Genomic DNA, 17330 nt, shown 5'->3' with positions numbered 1-17330 from the left:
TAACCATATTGTTCTATTTTCCTCTTATGGTCAATTCTACTTTGTGCTGCCTTTTCTTCTCTTTCATTTTCGCAAAATTTTATCCAATCCTCTAATTTGACGCTTTGTGGGACATTTAAAATCCTTTTTTCATGAGTAGGGAGAAAATCGTAGTAGGCATAGGCAACTCATACTTGAATCTCCTCCATGGACCAGCAGCTGTCTTCAGAACATTTTCCTTTGATGTCTCAGGTACACCAAATTCAGCCTGGAAAGACATAACAAATTAATGCCTTACTGATATGCAACAATCATAAAAGAAGTTAAGTATTGTAACTTAAGGGTTTTCCAAATATCCTCCTTATACTTTTGAGGCATAACATTCCAACTTTTGTACGAAATAGACACATGTGTACGAGCCAAGGCGCCTTTCCGGTGACCTAATGTTGTTGCATTCCTGGAAACTGGTTGTCCATATTCATTGACCTCTACTTCTGCCATACCCTGTGTAATTCAAACATCAAAATAGGGAAAACCAAACAAAGCTAAAAGAGAGCATCCACGTACACTAATGATAGCTACCTAACACCTCAAAAATAAGTGATCAGACAAATAAAACCAAACAATTCATGAAAAGAGAGCATTCATGGTATATATTGTTGGGTAAGGTAAAACACATCGCGACTGTTTCAGTTCAAAATATAGAATCAGTAATGAGCTGCTTTCTCAAATTCTCATTGTCAGTCAGAACTGACTGAAAAGATATAGGAACTTCAAATTTATCTACTCCAGACGTTAATTGTTGTCGTGAGTGCAACACCACGTAACATTCCTCTTCAGTAAGATCCTTCGAGTAGAACACGTGAGTAGCTTCAGATGCAAGGATAAACGGCTCATCCACCACTGTATTTATGCTTCTCATTTTTGACAAGTTGACCTTTACAACCTTGGAAACTGCATCAACTTTGCAAGCATTCTTATCTCCAACACTAACCCAATCACAATAAAAAACAGTTTCTTCAAAGTCAATATAGTTCAAGTTGATGATCTCTTTAATTACGCCATAATAAGTTATTTCTGCTTCTTCGGTCGACTTCGCATGAAGCCTTGTAACATCTTTCGTTGACACACCGTTGTTCTGTGATACATTCTTCACCCCATAACTTAGTTTTCTAAAAGTAAACCCATTGACTTGGTACTTCTTATATGATTGTGCCTTGAAGAGTGGTCCTTGCAGGAGTCTCCAAAGTGTTGAATCAGTTTCTTTGTCCTTTAACAACTGTAATAAAGCATGGCAGGGTCAGTATCACAACCAAAACCATAAAAAGTTGTACTCAAACCACTAGTGACAACTTTACAGTAACATATTACCTCGTTGCGCAACCATAGATGAAAACTCTTTGAGATATGACCATTAGACTTGTCACCATTAACATAAACATCATACTTCCTATAGCCAAATACCAATTCAAAGACTATCAAAGTTAAGTTACTCATAACTAATTACAAAGATGACATCATGGCATCACTTCATCGATACGCAATTTAGTTCAACGCCATTAAGTTAAGTTATGGGTATTGTCATTTATGCTAAAATGAACTAAAATGCACTAAGTCAGAACTGTGCTACTAGGATCTAACACGGATATTTTCATTTATGCTGAGGAGGACTAAAAAAAATTCAGAATTGAATGAGGCATAAGTAAAATTTACCTTTGCCAGTCATCTATTCCAACATACTTGGATAGGATCCAGTTGCGGCATTGTTCAAATTGTGCTTGAGTAAGAGTAATCGGGGTTGCAATACTTAGAGGCATCTCATCGGCATCATCACAGTCATCATCCAAAAAAGCCTGCCGAGTATGTTTATGAGTACCATCACCATCATCAGATATGTCCTCCATAAGGTATAAGCTAGCTTCTCGCAACGCATACCCTCTTGCAATGCACCCCTCAATGTACCTTTTATTGCGCATCAATCCTTTAAGTCATTTCATTAACCTACACAAAAAAGTTAAAAGATCAGAAAAGTTCAAAGATCAGGAAAGTTAAAAGATCATTAACCTACAAAATCTCAACTTAAAAATTAAACAAGAACATTAGGGGCTGTATTTACCTCTCAAAGGGGTACATCCACCTAAATCTGACCGTCCCACAGATTAAAGCTTCATCGGCCAGATGAATCATCAGGTGGATACTTATAACAAAAATGGTTGGTGGAAAATATTTTTCCATAACACACATTGCTTCCGCCAGACTAGCTTTTGCTTGTACAAGTTCGTCTCTGTTGATAACCTTTGCGCACAAAATGTTGAAAAATATACTAATACGGGGAAGAGAAACTCGCAGATCTTTAGGCAATGAAGTCGCAGTATGAACTAACAATGGAAACAAAGATTGCATCATCACATGGTAGTCGTGAGACTTGAAATTCTTCAACTCCCGTGGACTAATGCTCACATAGTTGCGAAGATTGGAACAGAAGGTAGAAGGAACCCTTATATTCTTCAGCACTATACAAAAAGATACCTTTTCTTCTTTTGTTAAGGAAAAAGATCCATCCTCCATTGTTGTCTTACCAGTTGCACTATCCTTTTTCAACCATAACCGCTTCTTAATACCCATAGCTTCCATATCTTTCCATGCATTTACACCATCTTTTGACTTACTGTTACCCATGAGAGTGTTAATGATATGATCAGTTATATTCTTCTCTGTATGCATAACATCTGTACAATGACGGACTGTGTTTGATCCCCAATTTGGCAAATCATTAAGAATGGACCTTCGAGAAAAGAGTGAGTGGTCAGAAACATCTTCATCGGCTCCCTGTTGCAAACTATCACCTTCTGCTCCTCTTTTACGTTTCTTTGCTGGTGGTTTACCCTTACCCTGTTTGCTTCTCATATCCTTCGTCATTTATTGAATTTTCAATCCTGTTAGTGGCCATGGAGCTTTACCATGTTCTACCCATCCACTGAAGTTTTTCTTGTCATCTCTGTACTTGTGTTTGGATGGAAGCCATCTTCGATGTCCCATATAACATATTTTCTTACTATACGGAAGCCACTCAGAAACTGTTTCTTCACCACAGGTAGGACACGTATAATATCCATGAGTCACTCATACGGACAGAGTCCCTAATGCCGGAAAATCATGAATGGCCCATAACAACCTTGCCTTCAACAGAAATTCAGACTTTGTGAAGTTGTCGAATGTCATAACACCATCATTCCATAACTCTTTCAACTCCTCTATCAATGGTTGTAAGTACACATCAATGTCTTTACCTGGTGCTCTTGGGACTGATATCAACAAACATAACACGGAGATTTCGCGCTTCATACACATTGAAGGTGGAAGGTTGTACGGACACAGTATCACCGGCCAAAAGCTGTAATTGAGACCAAAATATCCATTTGGGTTGAAGCCATCAGTTTCTATCCCAAGAGTAACATTTCGTGCTTCCTTAGAAAATTCAGGACAAAAGTTATCCGCACACCGCCAAGCTGTAGAATCAACCGGATGACGCATTATATTGACATCTTTCTGTGCTCTAGAATGCCAAAGCATCGCCTCTGCTATCCATGATATACTGTAAAGTCTTTTCAGCCTTGCAATTATTGGAAAATGCCTTAAAGTCTTCTGCGCAACTTGTGTAAGTTTTCTCTCATCATTAAAAACTCTTAATTACCGAGGTTCTTGACATACTGGACATTTCACCAATGAACTATTATCCTTCCAATAAAGTACACAGTCATTTATACAAGCATCATAAGTGACATAGTTCATCCCCAGCTCTTCGATAATCTTCTTAATATCTGGAAACTTGGATGGAAGGGTGTTACCTTCGGGAAGCAACTCTCTCATCAACTCTAACATTGCTGTATCACCGTTTTCTGAAATTCCAAACTGAGTCTTTATGTTGTTCACCATAATCGCAGCTTACATTGCTGACTTTCCTTTAGCACATGAAGGATATAATGGTTCTCTTTCCTGCTCAGCCGCTGACTTCTTTTTCTGATAACACTTTCTGGTTCCAACATTCACATCAACACCTGCTTCTGCATTCTCATCAACACCTGCTTCTCCATTCTCATCCATCCATGCCCTAACATTTTCATCCACATATGATGTAATACTCTCATTCAAAACTGATATGACATCATTATCGGCTACAGTGTTACGTGATGCTTCTAAACTTTTCCCATGAAAGCGCCATGTTGTGTACATCTCTTGCATACCATATTTCAGCAAATGAAATGATATCTCACTCAGGGTAATTAAACCTTTAGCATTCATACAGCGACAACAAGGGCATGAAAACAAAGTACACCCACCACCATTAATCCTGGAAAACTCTATGAATGACTTCACACCTTATCTGTAATCTATCGACTTACGGGGACACTTCATCCATTTCTTATCCACATCATTTGACATATTACCCTTCAAACATCAAACAAAATCACTTAGTCCTAGTGGTACAGGGTTTCCGAAGCCCTTCAAGTTAGCAACAAAAACATCCCCTCAAAGAAGAGAAAATGAGCTACAAGTAGCTTTTGCGAATATCCACTAGGACTGTTATCATATTTCCCACTGAGAATCACTCAATATCAAAAAAAAACTTCCTAACTATAGTTCATTTAAACTTAAAAAACTACCTTAACATGAAACTAAAGTTCAAATCATGATGAACATATTTATGGAACAACTAGCTGGCTATGTTCTCAGTTCAAAACTTCCTAACTTTAGTTCAGTTAAGCTTAAAAACTACCTTAACATAAAAACTAAAGTTCAAATCGTGATGAGTATATTTATGGAACAACTAAACATGGTAGTTCATAAAAACACATACCCCAGCTATGTTCTCAGTTTCAACTTGGACAAAAGTTCTTCAAAGTTCAATAGTTGATGAGCAGCAACAAACCCCGAAGTCATAAAAGAAACACCCATGTTAGAAAAATAAACCTAAAATCAGTTCATACTTTCATTTGACTTCCATTTACTAAAAGCCATCAGTGGACACATTAAATCAAAATCACCACCTCATACATTGTACAACTATTTAACTTGAATTGACTGTTATTATCAATATTATAAAAGAATCACAAATTATCCTAATTCACAATCCCTATTACCTACCAGAAACTAGCAGTTCATTTAATGAGTTTATACTTCAACTTTGTCAAATCAATAAGTTATTGTAGATTATAAAAGATTTAGTACAGCCAAATAGAAAGGAATTATGTAACCAGTAACCCAAAATCACAAATCACTGCAACAATATTAACTATTAAGTGTATAATCATGGATCAAAAATTGTCAGTGACTTATAGTATGTAATGAATTTCAAGTGAACCTAATGATGTCAATCAGCACCCATAGCTTATAAACTAGAAATAGAAATTTTCGAAACTAACATAAAACCCTAAAATCAGTTCAATTTTTCGAATCTTATACCTTCTAAGTCTTCAAAATTCTTCAATATTCAAGTCTTCAAAATTCTTCAAACCCTAACAGGAAATTAGAAAAAAAAATCGAATTAGATTAACAAAATATAGCTCAGATCTCAACAAATCGTATCAGATTCAAGGATTAAAAAATGGAAAAACTAAAAAAAAGGATGAAATGAAGCCTTAAAAACAAATCGATTAAAAAAAAGATAAAACCCTAAAAATCGAAAAACTTATTAAGATTAACACTTACGCAGATCGATGATTCAATCTTGTTGAAAAGATTACGGTGATTTATGTGATGGTTTCTCGGAGGATACGATCTCTGTGATGAAACTAGGGTTTCATCGTTTGAGAGGAGGGAAAAGAGGAAGGAGCAGAGGAGAGAAAAAAGAAAAATGAGAAATGAAAGTGAACCCGATCTCTGCTAAGGTTATGACTCGCATGGGTGGAAAAATAATGTTACGCATGTGAATGGCACACGCACATTCTCAAGGTGTTACGATCCATGCGTGACTCGCATGCCTAGTAAAAAATCGTAACGGCTAAGGTTTGTTACGAATTCTAAAAAATTTAGTAACGGCTCTTCCTTGTTACGAATTTTTCGTAACGGTCATTTTTTAACATCCACAAAGCCGTTACGAATCTTAGTTATGAATCCAGGAATTTGGTGTAGTGATGGAGATGGGTTTTTAAGGTAATGTGTGCTAACTTGAAGTCTTAAATCAAAAATACGGTACTCTTTTGTATCTCTTTCAGTCTTAGTGTAGTATTTATTGAATAACCTATACGTTTTAAATAGAGTGGACAAAGAATAGAACATGATTTTCGAATGTCACTTTGAACTTGAAATATTAGATCTATGTCGATGATATTTATTAGTATTCCTATTTAATGAGACAGATTAAATCTTCAAGTATCGAGCTCTTTTTTTTTTCTTTTTTTTTATGGAAGCTCTATAAATATTTTTGGTATTCCTTTAATTGGGAATCTGTCCTTATGTAATTTTCTTCTTTTGTTTTCCTTTATTTTCTTTATGTTAATGTTAATACCTATCGTAGTTTACTTCTCTAAATTCTTCTTCTTAATTTAATTCACTCTTTAATAAAAAACAAAAGGTTGTATTCCTAGTATAGACCACAAGAATGCGCTTTCCTATGACCATTACTTAACACAGACAAAAAAAAGAATGAAACAACAGGTTAAATCCATGAATGTTCTCCCAGTAAGTTTGTATCACAACACCTTGGTCCTTGCAACATATCTTGCTGATGCATACATTAACTATTTGCCGATTAACCAAATGAGACAGATTAACCAAATGTTTCATGCATTTGGTTACCCTAAGAAAGAATAATCTTAGGGTAATATTTTATGTGCCCTCGATAATCTGGTATGTGGTAGTGAAAATTATTTTACCCTAAGATTATTCTTTCTGATGAAATGCTACGAAATGCAGAAATGACATCAAAGAAGAACAACATACAACAACAGGATTTTGGATATTGAGTATACACATATTCAAGAGAAAATCAGTGTGCATATTTTCCTGAAAAAGTACAACTGTGGATTGGTTCATCTGTGTTGCTATATTACTTTATAGGTGGGATGCTTCATTTTTTCCAGTAAGGGGAGTATCGGACTTAACCAAAGTATCTATTGATACAGTACAGTTCTGTAGTTTGCGAATACTGAAATGGTGGTACTTATTTTAATTTGTTGACATCCTATTATAATATAGGTAGGATGCTTCATTTTTCCACTAAGTCGGAGTATCCAACCTAACTGTCATGGCCTCAATCAAAACATCTATTGAAAGGTGTGTATAAGTGTCTTAGGCTCTGTGGTTGCTGGAAAATGCGAAGGAGCGAACTGGACCATGGTGTGGTTGCTGCTGGATATGGACCATATAATAATATGGTGGTCCATATTGGTTTTGTAAGAAACTCATTGGAAAAAAAGACAAAAATGTAAATGTACAAATTTCCTCATACACAATTATGTATAATTTTTAGATTAATAGAGTCAAATTAATTATCTTCGAATGTATTGAGTATTGAGGCTCACGTTCACTGTAACACAATTACGTGCAGTATTGAATTATCTCCTAGTCTGGGTTTGATTTAAGTACGAAATACGTAGAAGGCTTGCTTCCTCAATGTCTTTGTTCTTTTGTAACGCATGGAAGCTAATACTCAGTAGTGTCTTAAACATGAGTTACAACAGAAATGACATCCCTTGATCGCAAATAGTTGACACCACTTTTGCTTATTATGATCTTTAGTAATGTAGTGAGAAAGATGACATCTCTTAATCGAAAATTTCAAATGCACTAGATATCTTTAATCTACAAGAGCTAGCTAAGATGTTTCTTTTACTAGGAGTACTACATACGCATTTTAAATTACTCTTCCTCGAATATGAAATCTATTTTGAATTCTGAACAGATGATTATATTGCATACTCTTTCAACGAATAGAAATTAAATTTTGAAATCAAAGTAATTATTTACTGATCATTCAAGCATAATACACTTTGAGTCATTTGTTGTTGATTATGTATCCTTCCACTCCTCTATGAATAGCCAAGATATGTCATGATCAAAATGTAAGAATTTCAATATGTTATCAAAAATCATGGAAATGCTTTTATGTGGCAGCTCAATTGAAGTTTGGACCATTCAACACCATAAATTTAAAGCAAAAATTTTTAACGCAGGCTTCTGCATCAGTAGTAGGCTAAAGATGCCCCAAATTATATATTGCGCCAACAAAGGTATAATTTCTGAATTGTTGGGATATATTAACTATGTTGATTATTGTTTTTCTGCATAAAGATGAAGTAAGATAAAGTAATCGGTTTATTTTCTTGTGATAGATTTCTAAGTACCATTTATTTTTACTTGGTTGGAGGACTGGAAATGATTTCTTCTCTCCTCTATGTGACCCTCACGCTAATAGGGCATTATATGATGGGATATGAATTTACTAATGGTTCCGGAAGAAATAACGCAGATCCTACCAACTAATTAAAAATGTGGTTCAAAAAACTAATTAAAAAATTGGATTCTTTTATGGCGTTACAGTTTGGGTTGCACGAACACTGCATTTTCTGCGTTGTGTCCGCGTCCGACTCGCCTCGGACACGGGATGCGTGTGGGATGCTGATACGACGCGTGTCCGACTCAACAATGTGCACGTCCTGCGCGCGTATGGTTTGGACGCACTGATCACTTGGATTTGAAGCGTTTTTTTTTTTTTGTCATTTTCATTTAAACTTCTTCCTTTATTTTTACTATTATTAACTAAATAAAGAAATACAAACATTGAGATCAATCATTTAGGTCTTTGTTAGGATTTTGTAATTGAAAATGGCATCACCTATACCTGTGGTTGGGCATGTGTTGTTTTAAGAATGCATTTTGATTGTGCCTTGTGTTTAATAGTGATTGATTGTTTGACCTTCGGCGTGTATAAAAAAACGATCTCTTTTTTTTTTTGAAATTTATACACGTGTAGCATGATTTTAATTTTTAGGATCAAAAAACTTGACTTTGCATTTACAGAAAAATGGACTTTTTGACGCAAAAAATAATCGTTAGATAACAATCTATTTTACGTACCGATTATATTCTGCAATTTTGGTTTCAATCAATTTTTTGATTTCAAACAATCAAATCCTAATTTTGGATCACAACTACTATCATTAATCGGTTTTGTTTGTCTAACTCGAGTTTTCTTTTTTAATGGTCTGAATTTCAACTTTAAGATTAATGAATTTTGAGTGTTAATTTTAAATAATTAATCCTAATATTTGTTTGGTTTTAAGCAAAATCAAAACGATGAATTTCTTTTCCAGTCGGTACAATAAAAAAGGAGAAGAGGAATGTTATGATTATAAAAATAAAGGATATAACTTTAAATTTAGTATAAAGAAAAAGGACAATATATACAATTCATATTTTTAAGTAGCCATTTATTTAAAGGGTAGGTATAAGAAAATCGTCCCTAAAATGTATTTAGGTCCCCTAAAAATGCCATGTTTATAACAGGACCATTAACTATCAAATACATGTATATCGAATCAAACTCCATTACTTTCATTGTAATCCTATATATGTTAGCAATTTACACAGTTCTTCTTTTCTAGGATGTTTATTAAATGGGTCTAACAATGTAAAGGAACATCGCCACCATAAATATCACACAATTAGTTAATATCATTCACGTGATTTTGGATTGTCTCCACGCCTGTATTGTCTATATATTGCAGCTCAAAAAATCAAAAGGTTATTAAGAAAAATTTGCAAATATTCTTTTGAAGTTTTGTTTGATACCGCGGTGCTTAGGATTGTTGATAGTAAGGCTGTGTTTTAAAGAAAGAAAACACCGTGAAATAAGTTTTCCGGGTGAGGCAAGGAAAAGCTCTCTATTAAATTAAGTTTAAAACATATTTCAAGTCACGTTTTTTTCTACAATAAATTTTTGATCAAACGACAGAAAAATACGTTATTTCCATGGAAATAATGACTGATTCCAAAAAATTAACTCCTATCAATCAGTGGCTAGGATAAAATCCAACGATGGAGAATATTCATTTGCAATGTTTACTCGATTTTGATATCATTTTTGCCTTGACTAAATGTATTACATTTGGCGATGAAAAAGAGGATGTGTAAAAATGTTACGAAGAAGTTCATTTTCATTGCATTGTCTCTTACATTTGTTTTAGCTTTGGTTCATTTGATTTTCATACACACCAACTTAGATATTTGGCTATTGATTTGTTGTTTAAAAGAGAAGTTCGTTAATCATTTTTTAAATATTTTTCATAACAAGCCGTTGATATCTCATAAACAAGAAACAGACCTGTGCATCGGACGGGTGATAAACTAGTTTTAGAAACATTAGAGATAGTGGGCTGGTAATGCAGCTGCCTAGTATCAGTAGGCAGCAGAGCTCACCCTTACTTCATGTTGCATTTAAGCATGACAGCTGCTGCTTACCTAACAGAGGATAAAGATTCTAGCCGATTGTAGTGTGTTCTTCATTTTCAGAGGACGAGATTTCAACATACAAACCAATCAATTGAATAATAACCATTATGATGATATCAATTGATATAATGATCTTTCTAATCATGATGAGATATGACAATTTTCAATAACCTGACAAGATGGAGTGCAGAAGGAACAGAAGAAAATTTAATGGCCCAAAAATGCAAAACTTCTTGCTTTTAATTTGTGAAGCAAAAATGTCTACTTCATGTCACTACTACTCCAATATAAATTCTGCGAGCAGCTTGTTTCTGCGCAGAAGAGTACACAACCAACTAGCAGAATAATTTAAACCTTAGGTACAAAAACAAACTACTTCTCTTAAACTGAAGCAAAACTGTCCACCTGTAGAATCAAATTTAGACCAAGATGGTTGGTTTTGCAAGAAAATTGTTTCTCAAAAATTCTACTTCAAGCCATGGAACTCTTCTCTGAGTTGCTAGGCTTGCTTTTGCGGCCCCATACAGGGGTAGTCTCGATGAGCTTATGTGGAACCAATCGCCTCTCCCTCTTTGAGAGCTTGCGGAAATTGTGTACTCTTAGCCTGGCTATCTCAGCCTCTTCTTCAGGGGTCATCTCCCTAACAACAACAGTTAACCTACACTCTGCTCGTACTTTCACACCAGATCTTCCCTTTGCGTGATATGAAACTCTCTTTTTGAATAACCCTTTCCCTACAAAGGCCTCGGCTGTCACACAACAATACGGGAAAGTATTATTAGCATAGCTATTTTAGTATCTCTCAATTAGTATATCAAAGGAGAAGGAAATAGGAAAGAAAGAACAAAAGCAGTTCTTGCAATTTACTTACCAACTAGGAGACGATCTTTATCCAACCCATGATTATGAGTTGCATTGGCACGGGCTGAGTGTATAACCTGCATGAGCAAATATTAGTTCAAGTTGAGCAGTGTCACTCGTATGATTGATTGATAGAATTAATACCTAGTTGTCACTATTACATCACTTTCATACATCCTCGAGCAATAAAATTGGAAAGAACATGTATGCATCAGTGAAAATACAAGAGCTTCAAATTTTAGCAAAATCACGAAGGCAATGATAGAATGTATGAAAGCTTAAATAATCTGACATTGCTACGAAATTCCTAAGAAAAATTGTGAGTTTGTAAAGCTTAGAAGAATTAGTGACGAGAAATTTTGTGTAAGTAGCATTGGACAGGAAATCCCTAAAGAATGTAAAACAGTATATCATGGTTCCTCCCTGACATCGCTACATTCAAGCATAAGTTTAATTGAAGATTTACAAGTTTACCTGATAGACGGTCTTTGACGCTCTTTTTACTGTAAGTTGCAGTTGCAATAGAGCATCTTCCACTCGCATTCCACGAACCAATGCAGCCACCAGATTAACTTTCTTGGGACTCTGAACCACCACATATTATTGAGATATTACAGGGTTGCCTATTAAAATGACTAAAAGATTTTATGAAACGAAACACCCATCGGCATTCAGATCCCAAGTTAGCTAGCTCCTAACGCTCTGAGATGTTCAACAATTAGAAATTACTTGTATATCTATATCAGGGGCATCATTACTGTAAAACAAAATATAAGTTAAATACCATGAGACACATGTCAGAAAGGCATGGAGCTGTTCGAACTTGAGAGATTTTGTACAGGGCGTCCCTTATAAATAGCTATGAAGGACCTAAGATTGTAGACCAGTAGATTTCTAAGTTTAAGATCTTCGTATTATTAAAAGTCAGAATCAGTATCATTATTACTATACTTTTTGTAATATTGTCCCTAATCAAGAAAGTGCTAAGAAGATAAATATTTCTGATTTATGTCTACAGTTCCTCAAGAAAACAAAACATAAGGCTTTAACCAACAAAAGTTTATGCACGACATAAAGCTTATGCAAGGGCCAAGGATAACAAAAGTTATGCTGGAGGAAAAGCTAAAAGAACAAGTAAAACAAATCAACCTCAGATGCCAAATCAAAAGAATATTTTCCATCAAATTCTTTTTTTAACTGATAGTTTTATCACTAGTAAACATGTAAAGTACTAGACAGATCAAAAACAAGGATGAAAAAGGTTACTATATTTTTTAAAACAATATAATTTTAAAAGAGAAGAACTAACAAAATTGCCATGAGGGTGAACTGGGCAAGTGAGTATATATTTAAAGGATAAGACGAGTGTTGCATCATGCAACTCTTTTAGGGAGCTGGTGAATATCATTTCTAAATGTGAAATATACTATTTTTTTTTGTTGTTTCAGCCAAGTACTTTGCACTTATCAATGGTATTATATGCAGAGATATTAAACTCACATCGAACAAGGAAAAAATAAATACACTCATTCACACCTGTTTTATGTCCTTCAGCACCGCCTGAACACTGGCACGTTTAGGGACCACGGCTTGGGTTTCAGTTGTCCCGTCACCTATCTGCAAAACAGGTGACGACAGTGGATTTGCTACAGGCGTCTGGTCAGAGGATGCTTCTGAAAGCAACTTCCTTGAAGAAGAAATTCCCTGCAATTCAAAGTGGCGGCAAATTTAACAGTATGCCAGTATAAAAGAAGGAAAAAATTACACGATTGTTTATGAGGAAAAGAAAAGTTAGAGAGAAGATATTTCATTTGTGTGACAAACTGTTTCCAGTAGATCTCGCACCTAATATTGAACGTCCATGGTGTTAAACTAACTGATGATATCCAAAGAGCGATGACAAATAGGGAATGAGGGTTGTAGGATCCAACAGATAGCATGAGTTGTTGCACCGTGGAACTCTTTTAAGGGGCGACCTACATACTACTCAACCTAGACAGATCCACAAATTTAGAGGTTTAGTGGAGTCAGTTTGTTTGACACACATTTGTAATGACAAACCTAGATACTAAATGAACTAAGAAACCGATGTTCCATTACCATCTTGAAGCACATTCGGTTTCAACTAAGAAATCCCCATCATTAGCATATCCATGTTAAGAAGCATCTGTGCAAGTAATGTTACGAATTTATTACCGATTGCTGCAAATACTGGTGAAAAGGCCTGAGAATGTTTGTTGGAGACGTGTTTGATGTTCTGTGTAGATAACGGAATTGACCTGCAACAAAACCCCCATGTTACAGTACATAATTTGATGACATAATTTTTGATGGATGGCCTAATCTGACAATACGCAGTATGCAAAATATAGTTCTCGACCAAAAAAAAGAAAGAACAGCTAAAATTCAATTCGGATTTTGTAATTCCTCATAATAAAAAGTTTAACCAATATCTATGACCATTGACACGAACCCTTCTAATCGAAGAAGCGAGCGGAATGTAACCATGTTTGCGGTAGCTCAGGTTTTAATAAGCAATTATTGAGAGGAATTTACCCATTTTGGAGATAACTGCAGATTAGCCAAATCGACATAAAGAGAGAACAACAAATTACATTGGGCTAGAGTTTCTTTTTAGAGGGAATAAGACATTTTCAGAAGTGTATTTCTAATACTGACATAGTCATAGTGAAAGACCTTATGGAGACCCAGTCAAGCTAATTGGGTTATACAAAGACTGTGGTCAGTACTTGTATGGGTGAGATGTCTTAGTGAGGTGTAATTGACCGATCATATCTGGGAGAAAATTCTGCAGATGCGATAATGAAAATTCTTAAGCTAAGGGGTTTCTTCGACCAATGAGCAAAGCTGGACTTACATATTGGCCCAAATCAGGAGCCCATCTGGGGCTTGTAAATGAGTTGCACATTGCTCGGGGGAGTAAACTTTGTTCCCCAACATCCCGCTTGCACCTACATAACTATCCTCACTTCCCTATACTGGTGAATATTATTCATAGATACTCTACTTCTTACTTCTACATTTCGGCTGATCAAACAGGCAATCCCTTATAGATGCATCAGTCTGTCACTAGCCTCTATACCAATTCTTTGGGTTCGATTAGTCATACTAGCACAACTAGCCAGTGCATCACCATCCAATGCACTGAACTGAATACATACATATGAAATATAACGTTGATGTATTTCACTGCTTTTAATCAGGCAATCTTCATTGCTCTTCAGTACCAGTAGTTTTAGCTTTGACTAGGTTTTGTGAACTGAAGTTAGAGATGATTTGGGGATCTACCATATTTTAACTTTCATTTGTCTACTTACTAGTGTCATTAACACAATACGTCTGCTGCATTTTGGAACTTAGAAGGAATGACAACTCTCAGATCACACCAAACCACTTGCAGTTTTATCTGCAGCTGGGTTTGACATAGGCAGCTCATTCATAGACCTAGTTCTAGTTCTAGGTCTTCAACTTTATCTCTGCAAATTATAAATGGTTTCTAGGTTGAACCATTTCAAATGCACTAAAAACTAGAATTTGAACTACAAAGATATTGAAAGAGGTAGATGTACCTAAAGTAGAAGAGGCATTTATACGAGCACTTGGTAAACTGAGTGGCCGACTACAACTTTGCTCCAACTTTTTACCCGCCTGACGAATGATAGATTGTATATGCCTTTGCCAACCCCCCATAATTGCAAAACACTAAGACCAACTCTTTTAATCAACAGTCTTTAACAAGATACGCCACCCATCTACACAAGAAGGAAACAGGTCAAATACAAGGAGCTGAAGATAATTTTCAATACACGAAGAATCAAATCACCTCAAATCTTCACAATTAACCACGAAACACAACATTCACTTTTTTCTCACATCAATTACTCCCAAATCCCCTCCAATTTTCACCAAAAACAACCATTTCCTTAACACAATAGAAAAGATGAGATCTTTTTAGTGCAGATGACTTAAGAGTAGTATATAAACATGGGTTTTCAATCAATTAGATTTTGATTAAGAGTGTTAATGATTATTATCAAAACATTAGTTGATCGAAGGAAGAGGCTAAAGCTAGGGTTTCAAAGTGAAAAAACAAAAACCCAGAGTTTTCTTTTTTAGATGGATGCATTAAATCTAGAGGTAGGGAGAGAAAGAGACTTACGAAGATTGAAGAAGATGTGAGATTCGTTGCTCTACAGAAGAAACCAGCTCTGAAATGGAGAAGTTGGAAACTGAGAATATGAAAAGGAGGAGGAAGGGTCATTAGATTTGAGTGAGGACTGCAAACATTTGCAATACTAAAACCTCAATCTAATATTTCGAGCTTAAATGTTTGCATAGGATGTTTCCACCCACACCATAAATCTGCTTGCATCTTTATTTGCATCCAAATTGGGCCATTAGTAGTAGGGCTGTCTATGGCTAACTGAATATTCCATATCAGTTCGGGTCCGTTCGAATCTTTAGGATATTATCCGTAATATCGGATAATGAATACAATATTTTATTGGATATTTTTATTTTAATAAAGTGGATATGGAAAATTTGTACTATCTTATGGGATAATATTCGTTACCGTTAAAGAATGTATACGCAATTTTTTTTCTTTCTTGAGTAATATATTTAATTGCTAACTTGATAGTATATAAAGACTTAGAAATAAAAATATTATGAAAGAAAAAAAAAAAACACAACTAGTTTTATTGGTTGTGAGGAAAGCGGGGGATTTTTCAATTCTGATAGAGCAGATTTGAGTTTAGTTTAAATATAAGAATTTTGAAATCAATTTTTTTTGCATTTGATTAACGTATTTGGTTTTATTTAGTTTAGAGTTTCTTTTATTTTTTTACAACTTTGCAAATGTACATAAAGATTAGAGAAGAATTTAAATTATTTTTATCATAAAAAATTACTATCGGATATCCGGCATTGTTATCGAAATGAATACGGATTTTTATGTTTTTTTGAATATCTGTCGGATATCCGATAATCTTATTGGTAACAGATATGATAGAGGTCATATAAGTTTCGCTAGGTATCGTTGACAGCCCATCAACAAGTCGCATCTTTTTGAGTTTATTTGATTTTCATCTGATTAATTGAAGTGAGAATTTGCATGCGAAATTAGTTTCGCAATGTGGAATTGATTTCGCTAAAACATGCATTCTGCCCTATAGCTAAACCCATAACCATTGGATTAATTCTTTTTTGACTATCCATTTTGATTGGAGTATTAATCAACTAAATATTGCAAATGTCTTTCGTCGTGGAAATCTTAATGGAACTGTTCTTATGGCTCAGCCACCCGGTTTTGAAGATAAATCTCATCCCGACTATATTTATAAATTTCACAACACTATTTACGACCTAAAACCACCTTGGTATTCAAGTGAAATGGATTATCGAATTGATTACAGGTTTTCTTTTTTCTTTTTAATATAATCTTGTCTTCAAAAAAAAATCCATTTCCCTTGATTTTCTTCCTTCTTTGACGGAAATATCTTTGTTTGTCCAAAAGCTTGCATGTGGATAACATTATAGTCATGGGAAATGATGCTTCTCCCATTTCTGATCTTGTTAAGGAACTTGGTATTCATTAGCCTGCTGACGATATCTTGATCATTTGCGTTGAACTATTCCCCGACAGATGCATCCCAAAATCATCCTCGGAACAAAACAAAAGATCATCAATAAAATCATCAGTTTTCTCCTACTTCTCATTTAGTTAATTTTAAATCTTCATTCAATGGATGTTGAAATAAGCAACAAGAGAAGCTATAAATACCGAAAAGAATATAAGTTTACATCAAAACAATGATAAATATCATTGAAATTGTCACTTTCAAAGAGAAAAAGCATTGAAATTACTTTGATAAACAATGAAAAAACTAATGTAACTATCCATTTGTATGATCAATACAACTTACACAAGCGGTACATATTTCATTATTATTATCTAACACAGTCACACTTCATTTGTGCCCGTATTTTGTGTTGTAACCGTTGTACTTATTATAAGT

At 34.8% G+C, this 17330-nt stretch overlaps 1 protein-coding gene across 2 annotated transcripts; it reads right to left on the bottom strand.

Moving 5' to 3' along the window:
• Nucleotides 1-10616: 10616 nt before the first annotated feature.
• LOC113329463 (50S ribosomal protein L22, chloroplastic-like) lies at nt 10617-15596 on the bottom strand. Of its 2 annotated transcripts, none has more exons than XM_026576334.1 (7): nt 15473-15596; nt 14883-15065; nt 13489-13571; nt 12829-12996; nt 11767-11877; nt 11303-11369; nt 10617-11180 (listed from the first exon to the last, which is right to left on the bottom strand). In XM_026576334.1, the coding sequence occupies exons 2-7, from the start codon at nt 15001-15003 to the stop codon at nt 10903-10905; spliced, it is 828 nt and encodes a 275-aa protein (XP_026432119.1). In that variant the 5' UTR covers nt 15004-15065; nt 15473-15596; the 3' UTR covers nt 10617-10902. The 2 variants fall into 2 exon arrangements, with proteins under 2 accessions (XP_026432119.1, XP_026432120.1); XM_026576335.1 differs by lacking the exon at nt 15473-15596 and adding an exon at nt 15137-15229.
• Between the last annotated feature and the right edge of the window lie 1734 nt (nt 15597-17330).

Source organism: Papaver somniferum, unplaced genomic scaffold (genome assembly GCF_003573695.1).
Source record: "Papaver somniferum cultivar HN1 unplaced genomic scaffold, ASM357369v1 unplaced-scaffold_117, whole genome shotgun sequence".
NCBI classification, from domain to species: Eukaryota; Viridiplantae; Streptophyta; class Magnoliopsida; order Ranunculales; family Papaveraceae; genus Papaver; species Papaver somniferum.
This window is presented reverse-complemented; position numbering and strand designations above follow the sequence as displayed.

What these genes read in the sequence shown, in the direction of transcription:
- LOC113329463 (XM_026576334.1), bottom strand. Translation starts at nt 15,003, where the DNA reads ATGGGGGGTTGGCAAAGGCATATACAATCTATCATTCGTCAGGCGGGT. An exon ending in AAATGCCTCTTCTACTTTAG is followed by an intron (nt 13,572 to 14,882) that starts GTACATCTACCT and finishes GTTTTGTTGCAG; the next exon opens with GTCAATTCCGTTATCTACAC. An exon ending in TAAAGATCGTCTCCTAGTTG is followed by an intron (nt 11,181 to 11,302) that starts GTAAGTAAATTG and finishes GTTGTGTGACAG; the next exon opens with CCGAGGCCTTTGTAGGGAAA.